Source organism: Gigantopelta aegis, chromosome 4, assembly GCF_016097555.1.
Source record: "Gigantopelta aegis isolate Gae_Host chromosome 4, Gae_host_genome, whole genome shotgun sequence".
NCBI lineage: Eukaryota > Metazoa > Mollusca > Gastropoda > Neomphalida > Peltospiridae > Gigantopelta > Gigantopelta aegis.
Window position 1 is genome coordinate 35,884,949 of NC_054702.1, and position 23,076 is coordinate 35,908,024.

At 41.0% G+C, this 23,076-nt stretch overlaps 1 protein-coding gene across 3 annotated transcripts; it reads left to right on the forward strand.

Moving 5' to 3' along the window:
- The first annotated feature begins 4,295 nt into the window (after positions 1-4,295).
- LOC121370481 (tryptophan--tRNA ligase, mitochondrial-like) lies at positions 4,296-21,099 on the forward strand. Of its 3 annotated transcripts, none has more exons than XM_041495737.1 (7): positions 4,296-4,522; positions 8,760-8,944; positions 11,204-11,285; positions 13,653-13,733; positions 14,940-15,022; positions 17,863-17,981; positions 20,302-21,099. In XM_041495737.1, the coding sequence occupies exons 1-7, from the start codon at positions 4,433-4,435 to the stop codon at positions 20,748-20,750; spliced, it is 1,089 nt and encodes a 362-aa protein (XP_041351671.1). In that variant the 5' UTR covers positions 4,296-4,432; the 3' UTR covers positions 20,751-21,099. The 3 variants fall into 3 exon arrangements, with proteins under 3 accessions (XP_041351671.1, XP_041351670.1, XP_041351672.1); XM_041495736.1 differs by having other exon boundaries at positions 4,300-4,549; XM_041495738.1 differs by lacking the exon at positions 4,296-4,522 and adding an exon at positions 7,463-7,838.
- Positions 21,100-23,076: the final 1,977 nt, after the last annotated feature.

Here is a 23,076-nt window from a genome sequence, read left to right on the forward strand (position 1 = left end):
CGTTAAGGCCGTTAAGGGTGTGGAGGTTGGCCTACGGCGAAATGATGAGCGGAGAACCGGCAAAGGCGGGGATGAAGTGCTTCCATCTCTGGTCGGCGAGGATGGTTATAACACTCCGGTAGTCGTTGCCGAAAAGGGCCTTGACGATCCTGTGGATGGTGTGGCTATCCATCTCTCTAACTAGGACCGCTTGTCGGTAGACTCCTTCTCGGCGCTGAGTTAGTACCAACCCCGTCTTGCCGGCTGTAGACTTGATGGTGTGTAGCTCGTAAGCGCTTCCATCAGGCAGTTTTTTCAGCTCTGGTTCCACTAGTCCGCCCATCAGTGATGCCGGATCCGAGGTGTCCCCCTGCACGAACTTCAGGAAGCCGGACCTGATTTTCCCGATCTGAACTTTCCAGACGGCTTCCGAGTCGGAGGGGGACGGTGCCTGTGAAGGTGGAGGTCTTGCCTTGTCAGGCTGGTCGCTCGGCTGAGCGACGGCCTTCCTCTTCGCAACGGCTCCTGCCCGGACCGCCGCCTTCCGAACTGGCAAGACTGGTGACAGTGGCCAGTTACGTGTAGGCGGTGTCGTAGAGGGAGATGGAGGTCCGTCTGCGGGGGTCTCGCACATCGGCGCGTTGAGAGCATCCCTCGGTGTTGACGGCGGGTCCGGATGAGCTGGTCCTTTCGTCTTGGGCCGAGCCGGGGGCGGCGACGCAGAAGGGACCGCCGCTGGCGGTTGAGCCGCCAGTTTTGTTCCCCCCTGAGCCGCTCCTGGCGCACGTTTCTTCTTCCTCCGTCCTCTTCCCTTCCTCTTCTGCGAGTCCGAGTCGCCGTAAACCAAAGTCACGGTTGCCCGTGACCCGGTGTACGCGACGCGAAACTCCAGCAGTGATCCAAAGCTTGCAATCAATCCCCCCAGGTGGGGTGGCAAGTCGAGAGCACAGGCGACAGCGTGCAGCTTCATCGAGTTAGCTTGGAAGTCAGCCATTTAGTAAGGTCGACGCGAGCGCGGACCAAATAGCAGACACTTCGTAAACTTGAAGTACACCGAGTGGGAGCCGTGCTCTGATTGGCTGAATTTCGATTCCTCGGTGAAGCCTGTATTTTACCTAAGTCTACAAAGAGTAACTGCATCCAAAACATGTCCGGACTCTAAAATTTAACCAAAAATAGTTAAGACTGCTCAGCCAAAAGGTTTTTAGGGTGATTTTGAGCAATTGAACAGGCGCCAAAATAAAATGCGTTAAGACTACTTATAAAAAAATAAACATAAGAATTTTGAACTGCTTCCAAAACGTTTAAAGTCTAACTAGCCCAAAAAAGAGATTGATACTCACGGAGGTAAAGGTTGTTATCTAGGGGGTTCCGATGTAGTCTTGGATGTCAAGGTGCGGGAGGAACTGCCGGTAATCGGAGTCTGCTAGCGACCTGGTGATTGGACGGTAGTGTGGACCCGCGACGGTTTTCAGGACACGATGTAATGTCGGGTTGTCCATCTCCTGTAGTAGCAGACCTTGATTAAATTTCCCGTTCCGGCGGATGGTTACGCACACTGCGTTCTGTCCCTCCCGCATCTTGAGCCGGTGCACCGCGAATTCCCCCTCGTTGAGTCCGTCGGGTAGTGGTTGATATGCCTGCTCCTTAGGGCGGCTAATCAGGTGGCGTACATCTGAGATGTTCGTCTTCACCAGCTGCTGGTAACGCTGTTGGAGACGGCCGGCCTGCAGTGACCACCATCTCTCTGGTTCTGTCCTCGGCTGCGGCGGTTTGGAGGGGCGAGTTGGCTTGGGTGGTGTTGAACTCGGGGGAGTGTTCGCCTTCCTCCTCTTCACAACTGGCTCCTTCCGGGCCTGCGCCTCAACGGGTGTCGTCGGTAGGGTCGGCGATACGTCCGGAGGCGCTTGAGTAGGAGTAGGTGTCGGAGGCCGATTGGACGGGGTGACACAGATGGCTGTGTCAGGCTCGTCCAATTCGTCTTCTTCCAGTGGGACGGTAGCCGAGACAGCCGGGGCCGGAACCTCTTCCATCTGGGTCGTCTTCCTCTGGTGAGCGGTGTTCGGCGGTCTAACAGAAGGAGTCGCCGCCGGCGGTTTAGCCACCGGTTTTGACCCCCCCAGCGCCGCCGCTGGCACACGTCTCCTCTTCTTCCACCTTCCTTTCTTCTGAATCCGGTCTCCGTACACCAAGGTCACGGTTGCCCGTGACCCGGTGTACGAGACCCGGTATTCAATCAGCATTCCATAGGTATTCATTAGTCCCCCCAGGTGGGGGGGGGGGGGGGGGGCAGATCGAGAGAGCAGGGGCTAACGTCTGTCATCATCGAGATAATAGATTGGAATGATAATAATTTACTGGGAACTGGGAAACTCTTTTTACGTGCCCCTATCCACAGAGGTTCAGGCACGCCCACCACGGATTTAGCCTCTGACTTCGCCAGTGACTAACTCCGGAGCAGGAGGGGGGGGGGGGGGGGGGTAAGTTTGAGGTGGGCGGAATTTGGAATAAAGCCATTTAGTAAGGTCGACGCGAGATCGGACCAAATAGCAGACACTTCGTAAACTTGAAGTACACCGAGTGGGAGCCGTGCTCTGATTGGCTGAATTTCGATTCCTCGGTGAAGCCTGTATTTTACCTAAGTCTACAAAGAGTAACTGCATCCAAAACATGTCCGGACTCTAAAATTTAACCAAAAATAGTTAAGACTGCTCAGCCAAAAGGTTTTTAAGGTGATTTTGAGCAATTGAACGGGCGCCAAAATAAAATGCGTTAGACTACTTATAAAAAAAATAAACATAAGAATTTAGAACTGCTTCCAAAACGTTTAAAGTCTAACTAGCCCAAAAAAAAGAGGTTGTTACCTGTCCTAGGAAAGGTTGTTAGCGGGGATGTCGTCACGGAGAGGCGATGAATAGGGACGAGTCCAGATGGGTGAGGGCGTACCGGTTTGCGGACTTGGCGATGCTCTCGGTGATTGGACGGTAGTCATCCCCGGCAACGGTCTTGATGACGCGGTGGATGGTCGGGTTGTCCATTTCATCGAGAAGCATCCCTTGGTTGAAAAGTCCCTTCCGGCGAACGGTAAGGCAGATCCCTCGCCCATCGTTTATCGTGATCCTACGCACCGAGAACTCTCCCTCAGTTCGTGGCAGAGGTTGGTAGGACTCCGGAGTCGGTCCACAAAGGAGCTGACGGACATCCCCAATGTTGGTCTTGACCAGCCTGGAGTAGCGTGTTGGGAGCTTGCCGGCCTGCAGTGACCAAGGTTCTTCAGGGGGCTGGTCGTTCACTGGAGATGATGTAGGTGGGGGCGGTTGTATCGGCGGACTTGGCTTGGCTGTCTGGTCGCCTGGTGACACCATCGCCTTTCGTTTTCCAACGAGTACCAGTCGGGCCTGGGTCTCTACAGCGCCACTCTTCCTGGGTGGGGGTGGCATCGCTGGAATCCCGGGGGTTGAAGTAGTCGGAGTTGTTGGTGGCGACTCCATCTGGGCCTGGTTAGGGACCGTGTCCGCCACTGGCGAATCGACGACTGTATCCTGCAAAGCTGGATCAGCTGGCCTCGCTGGTATTGACTTGTGCTTGGGGGGTTCAACGGGAAAAGTCGCCGCCGGTAGTTGAGCTACCGGTTTTGACCTCCCCCGGTCCGCCCCTGGCGCGTCCGTCTTCCTCCTCCTTCTCCTCCTAGTTGGTTTCTTTACCGGGTCGCCGTACACCAAAGTCACGGTTGCCCGTGACCCGGTGTACGCGACGCGGTATTCCAGTAACGTCCCGTATGAAGCAATGAGTCCCCCCAGGTGGGGGGGGGGGGTAGCTGGGGGGGGGGTAGCTCGAGAGAGCAGGCACACACGTCCTGCTTCATCTTTGCTAAATTTCGGAAATGGATAATAATTTAAATATTGACCAATCACACTTCGCCTTTTATAACGTTATTTAGGAGCATACAAATTCTAAAAATATCGGGCGAGTCTATTTTAGTGGCCACAGTACAGCGAACCATACCAACACGTACGGGGTGGGTTATCAGTCTTCAATTTTACATTAAAAATTATTTATTTATTTATAAAATTAAAAAAAAACTAAATCAGTCTTCAGTTTTACATTACAAATTATTTATTTTATAAAAATAAAACATGTTTTAAGGCATTCGTAATTCACACGAAACATGTCGTATACCCTCAGGATAATTCGGAATGTTTTCAAATTATTTTTAAATCACTGGCAGGATTCTGCAAGTAAGGTTTTGATTGGTGGACATGAGCTCCAACTGGCTGTCTTTAGATCCACATGTAATAGTGGAGCTAATTTTAATTAGATTGGTTCTTTTACTAATCCTTTGAATAAAACATTATTTTAGACATTTACAATCAATGTCAACCGCATTTCCTTGCAGCTAAAAAAGCTGGTGCTTCTTTACCACAGGTCGAAATGTTTTAAGTATAAGACCAAGATGGCGCTGTCCATTTGTAAACGTGTTTGTCAGTTTTGTAAGAAGCCAAGGCTAGTTTTTGCGTCAAGAGGACTGTTCACCGACAATAATGTCAGCTCAAAATCACCAAAGGATAAGGTTTATTTGTTGAAATGCTCTACTGTTACGTTTTGGCTTGCCACTAACCATGTTTGACAAGATTAACGTCGTTTGTAGTGTGAACTGACCCACAGGACACGGAGCCTGGCGATCTCGACCCGTGTCGATCTCGCCCTGGCGAAGTCGCCCCGGGCGAATTCGCCAGGACTTATTTTCACCGTTAGGCGAAGTTATCATACATATTAGACATACATTACAACATATATTACAGTATATATCTACTGTCATTATCAGCATATTTTTGTGCCAAAACTACAGACTTATACTACTATTTTTGTGTTGGGACACGCTGTGGCGAGATCGCCATATTTACTTCCGTGTTGCATGTCTGTTTAGCGAAGTCGCCAGTACATTATAACTCAACAATATTCAAGTTACAAGCAGTTTAATGTTTACTTCATTACGTAAATACTTCGCCCAACAGAAATCCAAATCGTAGAAAATCCTGGCGATCTCGCCCCAGTCTGAAAAAGTGAAATATATCTAAACCAGGGGTGGGGAAATGCCCTTTTTTCCCGGTCTGGGACCGATTCTCGATCTCTGAGACCGAAATTATTTTTTAAAAACGTGCGTTTGCCGGTCCCACTTTTGTCATTCTTGTCGGTCCGAAGCACCTGTCCATTTCTATTATAGGAACAAATTCCTATCCGCCTGCCCAGACATTGGTATCTTGTGCATGATTTAAAATAATAATAAATAAATAAATAGTGGTCAGATGTCTGTGATTTTAAAGTCTGCCATAAGATGATAAGTCGGACCTACAATCAATCAACTGCCACTAGGCTAGACATTTGTCAAAGCCGCTGTGCTGGTCACGAGATAAATCAGGCGTTAACAATAACATCATTCTTGGTGAGAAAGCTACCAAGGTATTACACTCCAATTAACATAAAGAACCCAGAGTTTAGATTCTAAACACATTAACATTACACAATGGTAATAAATAACATGCAAATTCTGTCCATGTATTTATTATAAATAAACAACACTTATCATCGAGTAACGATGTATAGCAACCTCGTCGGTTCAGTACATACTTTAGTATTTAGTATATATCAAATAATCGTTAAAATGTAAACTTAAACAAGAAAAATCCTGGCGATCTCGCCCCGGCTTGCAAGTGAAATCGTCAGAAATGTAAACTACCAATGTATTACATTTTACAACAAGAAAATCAAAACATGACTACTGCACATGTATGTTGTAATATGTCTTCTAGCAAGTCTAATATGTATGATAACTTCGCCTAACGATGAAAATAAGTCGTGGCGAACTCGCCCGGGGCGACTTCACCAGGGCGAGATCGACATACTTCCAGGACACACACTAGAATCGATTGCTAGTTTTTTCTGCCACAAACAGTGCGCCACGACTGTTATATCAAATGACATGTGCTGTCCTGTCCAGGCATCGAAATAAGCATTGTGTCTGGTAACCCATTTACAGGTTACCACAAAATATAGTCTGGTAACCTATAGGTTTCCACAACTATATGAATTCCTGTTACTACTACGCGGTCGTTCTGAAATTGTAACGGTGCGCGCGAACATCGGTACGAGAAACGAAATCCGGAAGTAAATATATCTAGTGGGCACTGCTTAAACGCGGATTGCCAAAAATTTCTTTGCAATTGCACAAGTGCGCACGAACATCGGTGCAATTTTGTACGAGAAAACAAAACGTGGACATAAATTCATCTAGTGGACGCTGCTTAAAGGGACATTCCTGAGTTTGCTGCAATTTTTAAGATGTTGTCGACTAACAGAGACTTTTTAACGATTGTAATTACATATCGAATATATTTTTCTGCATAAAATATTAGTGGCTGTATATTAAATGTGTTTCTGATCGTTCTAATATTTATACTAGGTTACATTTCATTTTATTTCCTAAAATATATTTTTTCGTACGTACGAAATTATTTAAGACAAAATCCAGTTTTGGCTTCTTACAAATATTAAGACGACCAGAAACACATTGAATATACAGACACTGATATTCTAAACCAGAAAATATATTTAATATGTAAGTTTAATAGTAGAAAGTCCTGAATGCATTGCCTGGTTTACGTTCGGAAACGTAACTACCGTTCGTTGAAATTTTTGTCGAGAACAAAACACCGTTCTCGACTTTTCTAACATGTGGTAACCTCCCGGTAACCTGAACGACCGTTCTCGACTTATTTCGATGCCTGCTGTCTTAGTTTGATCAAGGTTAACCTTGTATGCAAGTAGTTCATCAAGATTAACCTTGTATGCAAGTATGCACACAAGGTTAATCTTGATGAACTTTGTCCTGTCTATGCCATGCAGCCATAGCAGATAAGGGTATCATGGTTGTTTTGCCCTTATCCAGATTCGCCCCGAGTCGTTTCGTCCCTGGTAGGTTCATCCTCCAAACGGGTAGTTTCGCCACAGTATGTCATTACAAAATCTAGACTACATTTTATTTAAATGAGCCACTTTTGAATGATTTTCAAGGAAATACTCTTATTAGGGGACCAGACAACTCGGCCCGGGTTAAACTTGGCACAGACAACTCTGGACTGAGTTATTAGACTGATACACGGGGCATGCTGTGACACATTATATGCGTGTTAGGTATGATAGTTGGCCATGTCGTAGTATTGTACTATAGTAATAATAATGCATTATACTGATAGATACCGCTAACTATATGGTCACCATTAAGAATGACAATTGTACATGTCGTACACGCATATCGTAGTTTCTAGAAGTATTGTACTATAGAAATAACGCAAAAGACATCATTTGCCAAATTCTCACATTTATTACATTAAACACACATATTTACGCAAAAAAACAACAGAACACATATACATAAATAGTTATAATAATGAAATAAAATACCAATCACCAAAAGAACATAGAAATAAAACATCCAGTACTTAAGAGATAAAAGTCAGTGCGCAAGAGGGGCGTAGAGCTTTCCACAGGCCGACAGGAATCTAGAAGTGGACACGTCACCATCTGTGTAGCGTCCCCACAGTTTGAACATTTTCCCCTGTAGATTCCTGAAGGCCTTTCTCTGTCGCCATCACATCTTCCTCTCAGAGACAAACCGGCATGTCAGAGGAACCAGCCTGGCTTCGGTGTGGAGCATGGGAACCAACTTGTAGAAGGGAGGGGCTGTTCCAAGGGCACGGTGGCTCAGTCGGTGATGCCAGCCCTCCACATCGTTGTTGGTCCTCACACTCTGGTTGAAGACCGACCAGACGTTCACCGACCACACGCTGCTCCTCATCCAGGTAATAATAATAATAATATCAATAATATATACTCACCAGTATTACAGGTGCGGTGTTGCCATCGTGAACAAATGTCGCAGCGTATTGTGTGTTGTCTGGGTCGGACATCATTAGAACAAAACGCACACGGATAAGTCAGCATTTTGTTCAAAAGTGATACGTTATCAGATAATTCGGACGGTTATATACATTATTTGCTGAAAATGTCATCATGCTCACCAATTGGAATTACTTCTTAATAGCAGGTAAAATAACAACACAACGTCTGCAGGGTGATATCATTTGCTTGCTCTTTGTGCCGAAGTGGAATCTGAGTCACAACTAGGAAGGAGGAAAATACTTCATACTACAACAAGAAGTCAGGAGGCTATATCCACGAGTGTTGTTGAGTACTACGATAAAGTACAATAAAGAACTTTTGCATGTTTTTTCTGGGATCAACTCCAATGTTTAGGTCACCGACTGTAGAACAAAAACAAATTATTCGAACAGCAGAAACTATCTTCAAAGATAAATGGATCAGCAATTTATCAATCTGACATGACACTTCGTTTCGGGACGTTACGGTTAAGGTGGGACTAATTCAATACTAACAAAAACACATTCTTTTATTTCATTGAGAATACTTTAATTTAAAAAACAACACTTTCCAACAATAGACAAGATTGTCCCTGTGCTGAGTTGTCTCTGGACTCTGGGCCGAGTTGTCTCGCGGTGGGCCGGGTTGTCTGGCATTCCTTTATTAGCCTGAGTACTCTACCATTCAAGAGTTAGACAGACATTTGGACGGTTATAATCACTCTCTGTAAGAGGTTCATCTGTACAAAAAACACAGAAAAATATAGTAGAACTGGTCATTTATTATGTATTCATACATACATACATGTATAGATACATGCGTATTTGTGTATATTTCTGTAGGTGAAGTTTGCTTCCTGTCCACCACGTATTCTGTCTGGAATACAACCTACAGGAATCCCGCACATTGGCAACTATGTTGGGGCCATTAAAAACTGGGTCAGTTTACAGCAAAAGTATGATGATGTTATGTACAGCATTGTGGATCTTCATTCTGTCACAGTCCCACAGGATCCAGTAACTCTGAGGTGAGGGGTATATTCTATGATATTATTTATTCTATGATCTATCTCACTCACATTCAGTAGAACTCGCTTGACTTTCTACTTTTATGTTTTTTGTGTTAATCTCTGTTACTGGGGGGGGGGGGGGGTAGCTGAATGGCAGAGCATTCATATAAAAAAAAATGTTTTTGTATTACAGTAGTCACTACTAAAGCACATGATTTATTAATCATCGGCTATGGGATATCAAACATTTGGTAATTCTGACACATATATGATATAGTCTGATCTAAACTGTTACAATTTTCCATTAGTAGCCAGGGATCTTTTATAATAATTTTTCCACAGACAGGACAGCTCATACCACAGCATCTGAAACACCACTTGTTTGGCACTGGCTGGGATGGGAAAGCGCTCCTCTAAAGAGGTTGTCAGATAATATATAACCTTAGGTGATGGCTCATCAGTGTCCCATGACTGGTATAAATTTCAGAGTTTGTAGTACAGGTATGTTTATTCCAGATGACAGGAAGCTGAATGTGAAATATTAATTGTTTGCTATATTTGGCAGGAGTAGTGACAGCAAGTTGTCTCTCACTGTCTAGGTAGACCAAGTGTTGAAATGATAGCCCTACATGTGGTTTAAAATGTGTTGCAGTGTCATTACACACGTACATTGGGGGCTGACAAGCGGAAATTGTCATATCAAAATTCATGGTTTTTCTGATTGACAGATTTTAACTTTCACATTTTTTGGTGGGGAAAATCTGACAAGAAAGTGATTTTATTTATTTATTCAGATATATACAGCTTTTCATCTATCTTAGTTATATTACATGTTTGTTCCTAAATTAACATTTAAAAATATTTTAAAAATTGTGATATTGTGGATTACTCTAATTTTCATAAACAAGTCCGACTGGATATAAGTCTGTCCTTTTGTAGTTCCAGGAAAGAAATTAAGCAGTGTTCCTTTTTTAAAAATATATAGCAGTAGGAATGAAATGATATAGGGCTGATAGCCGTAGTTTAAAATGTGTGTGATGTTAAATAAATTTCCATTCATTTATGATTGTAGGAAATAATGGAAATGAGGCATTGATGAATTTATAACATATAACTTAAAATGTACAGTCACTGAGTGGATTCAGTCTCTGTCTGCCATTGCAGGGCTTCTAAATTTTTTTTATAAAATCCACTAGCCATGGGATCAGTGATATTAAAACATTTACCAGCCATGATAAAAATTCACTAGCCATACTTTACTTTTAAGTTAATACAATTTTACTAAATAATAGTAATAATCAGATATGTCATCTAAAGAAAGAAAGAAAGAAATGTTTTATTTAATGACGCACTCAACTTTTTTTATTTATGGTTATATGGCGTCAGACATATGGTTAAGGACCACACAGATTTTTAGAGAAAACCCGCTGTCGCCACTACATGGGCTACTCTTTCTGATCTAAAGAGGGAGATAGAGCTTAAAACACTAACATTGGGTGGTTGGGGTGGGGGAAGGATATTCATATTTACAAAATAGACTGCAACATTTGACAAAACAATTTCACTAGCCATCGGGCATGGCAGTAGTAGTTATTTACTAGCCCAACATCGAATATCACTAGCCATGGGAGTGGGGCTACCAGAATCTAGAAGCCCTGGTCATTATCATATTCACGAGTTGTAAATTTGAAAAATAAATGGTTAATTAATTTCATATAATGATTGATATTTGTTGAAAAATACTATCTCAGGGTACATGTTGTTTTTAAAATTGTGATTAGCGATATTTTTAGTTAGTTGAAAATTGATTTGCAATTACTGTTGTACTACATTTTAAGAGTGTGTAGCGATCTCTAAAACATACGTAGCAAATCACCACGCAAGATCTAACCCAGTGTATTAATATTAATCTCATATCTCTTTATTGCTTGAGTAGGACATAGCCCAGAGGTAAGCTGCTAGCTTGATGTGTGGTCAGCGTGGGATCGATCCCCATCGGTGAGCCCACTGGACCATTTCTCGTTCCAGCCAGTGCACCACAACTGGTATATCAAAGGCCGTGGTATGTACTACCCTGCCTGTGGGATGGTGCATATAAAAGATCCCTTGCTGCTAATTGAAAAGAGTAGCCAATGAAGTGGCAACAGTGCGTTTCCTCTCTCAATATCTGGTCATTAACCATATGTCTGGCGCCATATAACCATAAATAAAATGTGTTGAGTGCGTCGTTAAATGAAACATTTCTTTCTTTCTTTCTTTATTGCTTGGTGCTTTCAGACAAAATATCTATGACATGACCGCCTGCATTCTAGCTTGTGGGATTGATCCAGAGAAAAGTATTCTCTTCCAGCAGTCGAGAGTAAGTTTGTGAAATTATTTACAAACCATTCCAACGTTATAGACTTGTTTCACTCTGTTGTAACTTTATCCAAATGTGTTGCAGGTTTGGTTATTAACTAAACTTGGTGTCCATATTCACAATCGAAAACTAGGGTCTGTACCTTTAATCATCGGCTATTGGAAATCAATGTCACATAGATAAATACATCGCAAAACCGTTTATTTTACTACAGTGTTAGTGAAATAGTAGTTTTTTCACTTACTTTTTTTTTATGGATTTCAGGATAAAAATAATAATTAGTTACTGATGGAATATACTGACTTTATTTCCATTAATACCTTCACATGATAAAGCTGATATCCTATGTCATTAACTAGTTACTATTATGTGATGACCAATGTCAGAATGGTATTTATCAAATGTACATCATAGGAGGAAAAACATCGTGAGCTAGTGGTGTTTTTTTATTATTATTATTTTTTAAAAGCCACTAGCCCATAACATTCCAGATACATGTAGTACACAGTTAGAAACTGTTATGTCAGAATATCAAACATTTGAGATCCCATAATCAATTAATGTGCTTTAGTCATGTCGTGAAACAAAACAAATTTTAAAGCTGCAGTGTCTGGAATATTTTTTATTATTTAAGCATTTAGAATAGATGATCCAGTTCTGTTTGGTACATAAAAGGCCCACCACATCGCTATAGTTTCGCAATGTTCACTTATCTACATTATCTAGATCAACTGCAAACCCAATGGCCAGCTTGTTTTTCTTCAATTAGCGGGAAGCCAGTAGAACTGAGAATTTACGCGATTTGTGCAGGCGCTGAGCTTCTCGCATGATTTAACTGTCTTGATTGAGGGGTCGTCTCATACCTCCAAAACATATTTATATCTATTGAGGTATGGTACAATACCTTTCCAGGGGTCAGTGGGGATTTGCCTTGATATTTTGACAGTGACCAGTGGTTGGCATACACGTTACATGTAAGGGGGTGTTAACAATTACGTAACGCTCTAGGGGTAGAAGAAGAGGGTGGTATGTTCGATATACGTAACATTTATGAAGACTATACTAGTATATGTTATTTCTATTCATTACTTAGACCTAAAAATGTGTGGGTTTTTTTTTAAATGCGAGGTCGGTCTAGGATCGATCCCCATCGGCGGGATTGTTCCATCCGGTGCACCATGACTGGTATATAAAAGGCCATGGTATGTGATATCCCCTCTGTACTTATAAATGATCCCTTGCTAAAAAAAAAAAAAAAAAATTTTTTTTTTTTTAAATGTAGCGTGTTTCAGCAGGGTTGGGGGTTATAGGCTGTGTTGAGCGAAGTTTATATGGGGCCATGTTCCCCAGAAAGTATATTTCAATTTTTTTTTATCTTGGTCAGGGAAGGGTTTCGACCCCCAATACCCTCCGTCCCCCCCCCCCCCCCCCGCGCACATGCGCCCGTTTCCTCTCTTAGATTATATGTCAAAATTACCAAACGTTTGACATCCAAAAGCAGATGATTATTAAATCAATATGCTCTAACACTGGTGTCACTGGTGTCGTTAAAAACCCCCACCTAACTTTACCCTTTCCAAACGAAATAATATTTATTTGAATTTGTCGATTTTACCACACGTAAAATTGAAAAGTGAAAACGGTCATTATCTACTTTAGTATATTTTATTAAAAATATATACATGATCAATGTGTTATACAAACTAAACTTTGAAAGTTCTACTAACACTTTATAAAATATTAATTCTTAAATATGAAGGTACGATTGTCGATAGTACGTTGTCAAGATCAAAACCAGTTTTAACGAAAGATTAGTATGTATCCTCAACCGAAAGTTTTTTGTACAGCGCAAGAATTCACATTTAATTTTTTGAGACGAACCCTACAATTTCAAATCCAAAAATGCACATGTTAACTGAAATTGACAACAGGCTGTCGTTTGTGGTTTGCCGAGTAATGTCCGCACAGGCAACGAATCGAGCATATACTTTTGACGTTCTCCGTTCATCGCGAACACACACATATTTTTTAAAAGTGCAGTTGAACTTGTATTTCATATTTGTGCATGATATTATTACATGGTAACCAGACACTGTAACTTTAACTATGCCTCTTACTCTCTAGACCAAAAGTGTGAAAATAATCTTTAGACAACAAATAGATATACTTTAAAATAAAAATCTGCCACGGAATGGTCAAGCAAATATTCCTTTTCTTTCCGTTGTTATTTTATTTCAAATGTAAAATTAAAGAAGACTTTATAGTAAATGGTGTCTGAAAGATGTTTTAGGTCTGTGCTGATACATAGTGATACTCTTAGTTACATATTTTTAATTTCGGTACTTTAACATTGTTTTGTTGTTTCAGGTGAGTGAACATGCGGAACTTGCCTGGTTGTTGAGCTGTTTGTGCACACTGCCACGACTTGAACATCTGCCACAGTGGAAGGTTCGTCTTCATTGAATATACATATGTATTATATAACATTAGTGAAATATCTTAAAATATCAGTGAAATAAAAGTGTTATCAGTCACTCAGTGATGATAACACATTTTAGAGTGAAAATTTCACTATTTAACTCTAAAATGTGTTATCATCACTGTAGAAAGTGTTATTTTCACTCTAAGAAAGCCAGAACTATTTTGCTGCTGGCATTTTAAAAATAAAGATAAATTGCCAAAAGTTATATAATAAATAGAACATTTCATGTTTTTGGTCAAATATGATTTATAGCTCATCTCGTGAAGTTTGCAATCGTATCACACTCGTCGCGCAAGTGCGACTCGTGAGATATGATTGCAAACTTCACGAGATGAGATATAAATCTTATTTGACAAAAAACATGAAATATCCTCTATGTATTTATCCTGCTGTGATTTTAAACATAGCTAGTTTCTATATTTGTTTTATCATTGACCAAAAATATGGGTAATGTGATACATACCTGACTTGAGTTGAAACAAATATGCCTTTGAAGTTTCCTGTAATAAATTCCATTTATACACCCTGACTTTAATCAGTTCAAAAGCTTCCTATCCTAACCACATTACTGTTATATGCTTATATTTTTATTTAAAGGGACAGACACTAGTTTTTAAACACTAAGGTATGTTTTTCACTTTTAGAGCCATTTATGATCGCTGAAATCAAGCATTACTTATATTTCACTGTTTAGATTATACATTTCCGTACAACCGAAGTCTTTCTGGTCATCCTGGTTCTTCTAATACCACAAAATGCATTTTTCTTATTTTAAAAAATGTATAAATGTATGCGTCCGAGAAGTAACGATTATGGAGTCGCATTTTTTTAAAGAGTATTTCAATGTCACAGACTCTTATTTCACTCTGTTGTCTCCATATTTGTTAAAGGTTTATAAATTAACCAAACTTAGTTTCCATTTTTACGGGTTTAAACTAGGTCTAGGTGAAAAATATGCCTTAGTGTTTAAAAACTAGGCTCTATCCCTTTAATACATGTTTTAGCTAGTCCATTACAGTTTCTCTCTTATCACAAAAAACCCACACAGGTAATATTGGATTGTGTCTGTTTTTGGTTATTTGAAAGTGATGTATTTAGAATATTAAATTTGGAGTCACAGAATATGTCATTATTGTAAATCCTTGCATATAATCTGCTGTTTCTGTTCACAGGAAAAATCTGCCAAAGTAAAAGAGCCCGGTGTTGGTCTGTTCACCTATCCCATACTTCAAACAGCTGACATCATTCTCTACAAGTAGGTTATTTCATTCACTAAACTGGACTCGGTGGTGTCGTGGTTAGGCCATCGGTCTACAGGCTGGTAGGTACTGGGTTTGGATCCCAGTCGAGGCATGGGATTTTTAATCCAGATACCAACTCCAAACCCTGAGTGACTGCTCCGCAAGGCTCAATGGGTAGGTGTAAACCACTTGCACCGACCAGTGATCCATAACTGGTTCAACAAAGGCCATGGTTTGTGCTATCCTGCCTGTGGGAAGCGCAAATAAAAGATCCCTTGCTGCTAATCGGAAAGAGTAGCCCATATAGTGGCGACAGCGGGTTTCCTCTCAAAATCTGTGCGGTCCTTAACCATATGTCTGACACCATATAACCGTAAATAAAATGTGTTGAATGTGTCTTTAAATAAAACCTTTCTTTCTTTCTTTCTTTCATTCACTAACTTCCAACATCATAGACTGGTGTTATTCTGTGAGTTTCATCTCTGAGCAGTTGGAAGGGATCTAGTATTTTGGGATAGTCCTTGAAAATTGAACTTCAAAGTGTAAATTAATGTTTTTGAACCTTTATGCACACTAAAATAGCTTCCAGTTTCTAGATGTACCAGAATATCTTTATTAGTTATATAAAGCTTAATTAAAATTTATGAAGAAAAGTAGAAATATGTGTACATGTAGCTCAGTAGCTAAGAAACATTGGTTTCAATTATGTTTTGAGTAATCTACCTGTATATTTCGTGATAAGAGTTATTCCCCTTTTGACTGAAAGTTAGTTGCACAATGTGTACTTGGGTGAATTCACCACATACAAACCAGTTTGGTTTCAAATGTGGTTGGCTAAACCTTTGATTTATTAAACCAAATTATTTTAAAACTGATTTTAGTTTTTACATTTATTTTAAACAGTTTTAAAGGTAGTTTGATGGTTTGTTCAACATGGCAGACATTATTTGACATTAACATTAGATGACTCTTCCACTCTAGCAGTTGTAATCAAAGATTCAGATTTAAAAACCTGTAGTTTGATAAATCTTCCATCAGCTGGTATAAAAATTGTTTAAAATGTAATGCCAAGTATATCGCAGGGCGCGAAATGGGAAGTAAAACATGGCCTGCTGTTATATTTTTAAAGATAGTAGATCAAAGAAATATGTCCTGCTAAGAAGGAAGGAAGGAAATGTTTTATTTAATGACGCACTCAACACATTTTATTTACGGTTATATGGCATTAGACATATGGTTAAAGACTACAGAGATATTGAGAGAGGTAACCCGCTGTCACCACTTCATGGGCTACTCTTTTCGATTAGCAGCAAGGGATCTTTTATATGCACCATCCCACAGACAGTATAGTACATACCACAGCCATTGTTACACCAGTTGTGGAGCACTGGCTGGAATGAGAAATAGCTCAATGGGTCCACCGATGGGGATCGATCCTAGGCCGACCGTGCATCAAGCGAACGCTTTACCACCGGGCTACGTCCCGCTGCTTCCTGCTAATATCACCTGTTAGAAATAAGACACCACTGGGTGAGAGGAGGATTTAGGATAGTGTGAAAAATTGGGGCCTTTGAAATGTATTTTTATGAATTTAAACAAAAATAACATAATTGCATGCTAAATGGCAGGTGAGATAATAGTACATACATCTCTCTATTGAAAAATGACCTGGAATTTAAAAAAAAAAAAATTTAACAGGTGAATTTCTATTTCAGCAAATAACCTGTTTTTTTGCTTTTCACAGGCCGCTAATTCAAGCTCTGTAGTTGTGGTAATTAAATAATTTGTCTCACACTTTCCTGCATCTTCCTTACACTTTTGTGGAGTGGAATATAGCCAGTGGTAAAGTGGTAATTAAATAATTTGTCTCACACTTTCCTGCATCTTCCTTACACTTTTGTGGAGTGGGATATAGCCAGTGGTAATGTGGTAATTAAATAATTTGTCTCACACTTTCCTGCATCTTCCTTACACTTTTTTGGAGTGGGATATAGCCAGTGGTAAAGTGGTAATTAAATAATTTGTCTCACACTTTCCTGCATCTTCCTTACACTTTTGTGGAGTGGGATATAGCCAGTGGTAAAGTGGTAATTAAATAATTTGTCTCACACTTTCCTGCATCTTCCTTACACTTTTGTGGAGTGGGATATGGAGTGGTAATAAATATTTGTCTCACACTTTCCTGCATCTTCCTTACACTTTTGTGGAGTGGGATATAGCCAGTGGTAAAGTGGTAATTAAATAATTTGTCTCACACTTTCCTGCATCTTCCTTACACTTTTTTGGAGTGGGATATAGCCAGTGGTAAAGTGGTAATTAAATAATTTGTCTCACACTTTCCTGCATCTTCCTTACACTTTTGTGGAGTGGGATATAGTCAGTGGTAATGTGGTAATTAAATAATTTGTCTCACACTTTCCTGCATCTTCCTTACACTTTTGGTCAGCTTTCTTACGCTGGGGCGAGACGTAGCCCAGTGGTAAAACAATCGCTGGATGCGCGGTCGGTCCCCGTTTGTGGGCCAATTGGGCTATTTCTCACTTCAGCCAGTGCACCACGACCGGTACATCAAAGGCCGTGGTATGTGCTTTGTGCATGTCTATGGGATGGTGCATATAAAAGATCCCTTGCTGCTAGTCAAAAAGAGTACCCCATGAAGTGGCGACAGTAGGTTTCCTCCCTCAATATATATGTGGTCCGATGCCATATAACCGTAAATAAAATGTGTTGAGTGCGTCGTTAAATAAAACATTTCTTTCTTCTTTTTTTTCGTTCTTACGCTATGAATGATTTGTTCTACAATTTTACTCATTTCCCAAACAATTTTCTCATTTTCGACCATTGTGTTTTGCAGGTCAACTGACGTTCCAGTCGGTGAGGATCAGATTCATCACATAGAACTGGCTAGACATCTGGCCCGCACTTTCAACCGCAATTTTGGAGTGATCTTTCCTAAACCAAATGCCCTGATTGGTAAGATTTGAAGAAAAACATTTCATGTTATGATCTATAATCTGTCCATCCTTGTACAAAAAATATTTTTCTTAATAATTTCAGTTTGGTTTGACGTAAGAAGGAAAGTAAAAGTTTTTTGGAAATAACTGTACACAACAATAATTTTTACGGTCATTCAGTGTTGTGTTTAATGTGTATGAGAGACGCGCATTTGTACTTTTGTTTTATAAATGTCGATTGAGATGAACATCTGTTAAATCAGCAACACAGAATAAGTTCATCTGTTAATTTCAACTACGGTTGCTTGGTGTTTTCTATGAATATCTATCTATCTATATATATCTATATATATATAGAGAGAGAGGATTCGTCACAAGTATTTTTTAATATGGAAAATATTAATATGGAAAATATCAACCGATTCTATGTTAATCGGTTATTAAAAAAACACGAGTAGAGAATTCTATTTATCCTATAACACTTCTAAAATAACATTTTGATTAATTTTTTAGTAAATCACAGTACTAAAGTCGCCGCCATCGATAATATGACGTCATACAATTAGCACAGATTAGTTTGACGTCAAGCATTTTAAACAAATCTTTGAAAACGTTACGCTCAGGTACATGGGTCGTGTTGGCCTGTAAGCAAATTACCCATCCACAGCGACAAATTGCCTAGAGACCTTGCAAATTTGCATACCATTATTAACCGGGTTAATGAAGTAAATTATTACATGGGTTTATGACATGGATATCATGGGTATATATATATACTCTTCAAAAAAAGAAACGCAAAAGGGTACAAATGGGTTATAACTCCGATTTTATGTTTCCTACCGGTTCATGCTTTGTGAATATAAGGTCATTGCATGTCCCAAACACATTCCCACGGTTACATTCGATAAAACGCAGCTACTGTACAATAAAGTTCCAAAATGTGAATATTCGCAAAAACGCAGCCACGTGCAAACCATGTCACCACTGCACGTGCATTGTCTGCACGTGCAATGAACACCGACAGTATAAAAGTGCAGGGTGTTCGATTGCCTGGCCTCTGTATCTGGCCGACAATTGACAATCCAGGACATGCCAGTCTCAGTGAACCGCAGAGAAACACATGCCATCGGCCGACTAGACGCAGGCGAATCCAGAACGGCCGTTGCCAGGGAATTCCATGTGTCCCCAAGCACCTCTCCAGACTGTGGGACCTTACCAGCAACATGGATCAACATTTTGACCTCCCTAGATTTCGACCACGGGTCACTACCCCCGGGCAGGACCACTATCATCCGGGTAGCCACCTTCGGGAACTATTGAGTACTGCCACCTCCCATCGATACCAGGTTTGCGCAGGATATCCGACCAGACCGTACGGGAACCGCTACGTGAGGTAGGATTCGTGCCAGACGTCCAGTTCGAGGTGTCATCTTAACACCACAACACCGTCGACTCCGACTGCAGTGGTGCCAGATTCATCGACATGGCCTCAACTGCGATGGAGACAGGTGTGGTTCAGTGACGAGTCCCGATTTCTGCTCCGACGTCATGAGGAACAGATGTCGCGTGTATAGGCGTCGTGGTGCAAACGTTATGCGGCAAACTGCGTGCATTAGTGGACAATTCGGCGGGGGTAGGTCATGGTGTGGGCAGCCATATCACACACTGGCAGAACTGACCTGGTCCATATGCATGGGCAACCTGAATGCACAGGGCTACATTGACCAGATGCCACACATCGTTCCAGTTATGGCCAACGCCACGCAGTGTTCCAACATGACAACGCCAGGCCTCACACAGCACGTCTCACAACGGTGTACAAACAACAACATTAATGTCCTTCCTTAGCCATCGATATCTCCGGATTTGAACCCAATTGAGCATCTATGGGACGAGTTGGACCGAGGTTTAAGCGACAACCAAGCCCCAGTGTGCCCGAGCTGGCAGCAGCCTTGCAGGCCGAGTGGGCCACCATCCCCCGGGACGTCATCCGTACTCTGGTTGCTTCAATGGGCAGGCGGTGCCAGGCAGTTGTCAACATACGCGGAGGCCACACCCGGTATTGACTCCAGATGACCTTGACCTTGGTGGTGTGTCCTATCACTTACTCACAATGGACTAGAGTGAATTGTGAACAATCCTGCAACATTTGGTAATTATCGGACTCACCATTCAATAATTAAATCAATTCTCCAAATGTTACGACAATGTGGTTTTGCGTTTCTTCTTTTGAAGAGTATATATAGATATGTTTGTGCTTCTTCATGTAATGATAAATATCAGCGCTGTGATGTTATTATTATAACATCATGTGATGTTGTTATTATTATTCTTTTTAGGTGAGATTCCCAAGATCCGTAGTCTTAGAAACCCACAGTCAAAAATGAGCAAATCCGAGATTAATCCCCTTAGCCGAATCGAGCTTACAGACACTGCTGACGAAATTCAGGAAAAGATGAAAAAAGCCGTTTCTGACTTTACGCCCACTATAAGCTACGACCCGGAAAACCGTCCAGCCATTTCAAATCTTATCGATATACATTCGGCGTTCACAGATTTATTCCCCGATGAGATCTGTGAGAATGCCATGTTGATGAACACCATAGAGTACAAACAGAGAGTGGCCGATGTGGTGATCACCAGCTTGAAGCCAATCCGAGAAGAAATTATCAGACTGCAGCAAGACAAGCCGTATCTTGATAGCGTTTTACAGAAAGGAAGCGAGAGGGCACAAAACATTGCCAGACAGACAATGGCTGAGGTTAAATCACTAATGGGACTCATATAAATGGAAAATTATACCAGCAGCAGTACCAGCATTACATACGGTTAAGCCGTTAGACTTATAGCTGGGAGATTTGCATCCCAGTACCAGCTCCCATTCAGAGTGAGCTTCACTAACACACTGTCATGAACAATCAGAACTGGATATAATCCCCAAAATAAGTTCTAAAATGGGGTGAAAAGCAGCAACCAGCCTCAATATCGCAGCAGTTAACACTGGTAGGTGTCAGATTTATGTCCCAGTGTAACTCTTGAGCAAGGAAAGAAGGCGAAAGATTTTAATTATGCACTCAACACATTTTTATTTATGATGATATAGTTAATGACCACATAAATGAGAATGACACACAGTATCACCATGTCATGGGCTATTTTGTCGATTAGTAGCAAGTCATCTTTTATGTGTACCATCCAACAGACAGGATAGTACATACGACGATCTTTGTCATACCAGTTGTAGTACACTGGCTAGAACGGGGAACAAGAAACAATCCAATGGGACCACCCATGTGGACCAATCCTCGATCATGCATCTGGCAAGTGCTTTCATCCTGGGGTACATCACACGTCCCTGTTCAGCAGGTACACAGCTCATTTGAGAGGTTTCATGCCACAACATCCAACTGATCTCCAGCTAATCATTAATCCCTGTTAAACAAACAAAAATTGCAGTGGTGAAAAAAACGTTTATGTAAATACTTGTACTAAAAGGCAAACGTTATTGTGACACACAAAAAACAAAGATCATTGATGATAAATTTTTACTGCCGTGTATGAAACGTTATAACATGGAAAGAGAAATGTCCGAAGGTATGGAAACTAGCAATAGTCCATGGAAAGGGCGCATCTGCCATATGCAAATGAGCCACGTCACTAGAGGGGGTCCAGAGCGAATTTCACACAGTCGGTAGCGAGACGAGTGTGTCCACCTTGAGCATTGATACAAGACTGTCCTCGCTGATACACCTCTGTTTCTTGCACAAAGCATGCAATCGCTGCAACAACTGCTTTGTTGTATTTCTTTGAGCTGTTCCATCAATCTAATTAAAATTAGCTCCACTATTTAATAATTACATGTGGATCTAACAGCAGCCCGTTGGAGCTCATGTCCAGTTGACCTTTCATTCGACCAATCAAAACCTTACTTGCAAAATCATGCCAGTGATTTGAAAATAATTTGAAAACATTCGGGATTATGCCGAGGGTATACGAAATGATTCGGGTGAATTACGAAGTATGCCGGAAACTAATTGCAATATAAAATTTTATATAAAAGTCGTTTCAAGACGGAAAAAAAACCCGTGATGGTATAGCCATAAAATCTGTTTATACTAGTATACAATCCAAAGTTTATTACTGCACTTTTTTCAGTGCTGAAATAGACCAACAAGTTCGCCTGTTGCATAAATAGTCTCGCCCGATATTTTTAGAATTTGTATACTCCCGAATGACGCCATAAAAGGCGAAGTGTATTTGGTCGATATTTAAATTGTTATTTATAGATGAAATGTCGCATGGACATGGCAGTCCATGCAGTGCTGTTAGATCTACTAGCTAGACCCAGTAGAGCTAATTTTAATCAGATTGCTGTTCCATGTACATTTTCTCTGGTTTACATCCATAAATCCATTCACAAATGTATTACTCCAAACAATCCATGTCACAATAACTTTTGCATTTGAGTATAGTTACACATGTACGGTGGCTGGGAAAGGACATCACATCAAATTATTTTTCTCGATCGATCGATTTAATATCGATCGATCGATTTAATATCTCAATCGATCGACTTACTATCTCGATCAATCGACTTTCGAACTCCAGGCTTTGCGTCAAGATAGGCGACTGGGATACCGTTATAGGTTATACTATACCATATAAGATCACGTAAGCAACAACGTTGACGTTTGTGGTTAAAAACACTCTATGCAACATATGAACAAAACTATAACATTCATCCATCACATAAATACAGGCCACCACATTTTTCCTTTCTCAAATTGGAGAAGAACTAATCCCCATTCCCTTTGCCCTACCAATTTGGTCGGGATGAGGTGAGCAGGTATGTATACACTGTACCAAAAGTCACCCACTGTTTGCACCTCTCAAGTACACCCACTATTGCAATAGCTAAGGCAACTACGTCTATATCTGTGGCAGATATGATCCATATGTAGCTTTGCTGATAAGCATCGAATATGGAGGGGCATGTTGAAGCCCAAAATGTCCCAAGTGGGACATCTTGGGCAGTGCTCGGCCCAAGATGTCCTTGGGACATCTTCTTGGGGCAAGAGATGCCATATACTTTTGTTACATTTGCTTAAATCGTT

Bases quoted from the DNA above. Each gene is read 5' to 3' on its own strand.
- LOC121370481 (XM_041495736.1), top strand. From the start codon at position 4,433: ATGGCGCTGTCCATTTGTAAACGTGTTTGTCAGTTTTGTAAGAAGCCA. The intron at 11,286-13,652 runs GTAAGTTTGTGA...TTGTTGTTTCAG, and splicing joins TTCTCTTCCAGCAGTCGAGA to GTGAGTGAACATGCGGAACT. The intron at 13,734-14,939 runs GTTCGTCTTCAT...TTCTGTTCACAG, and splicing joins AACATCTGCCACAGTGGAAG to GAAAAATCTGCCAAAGTAAA.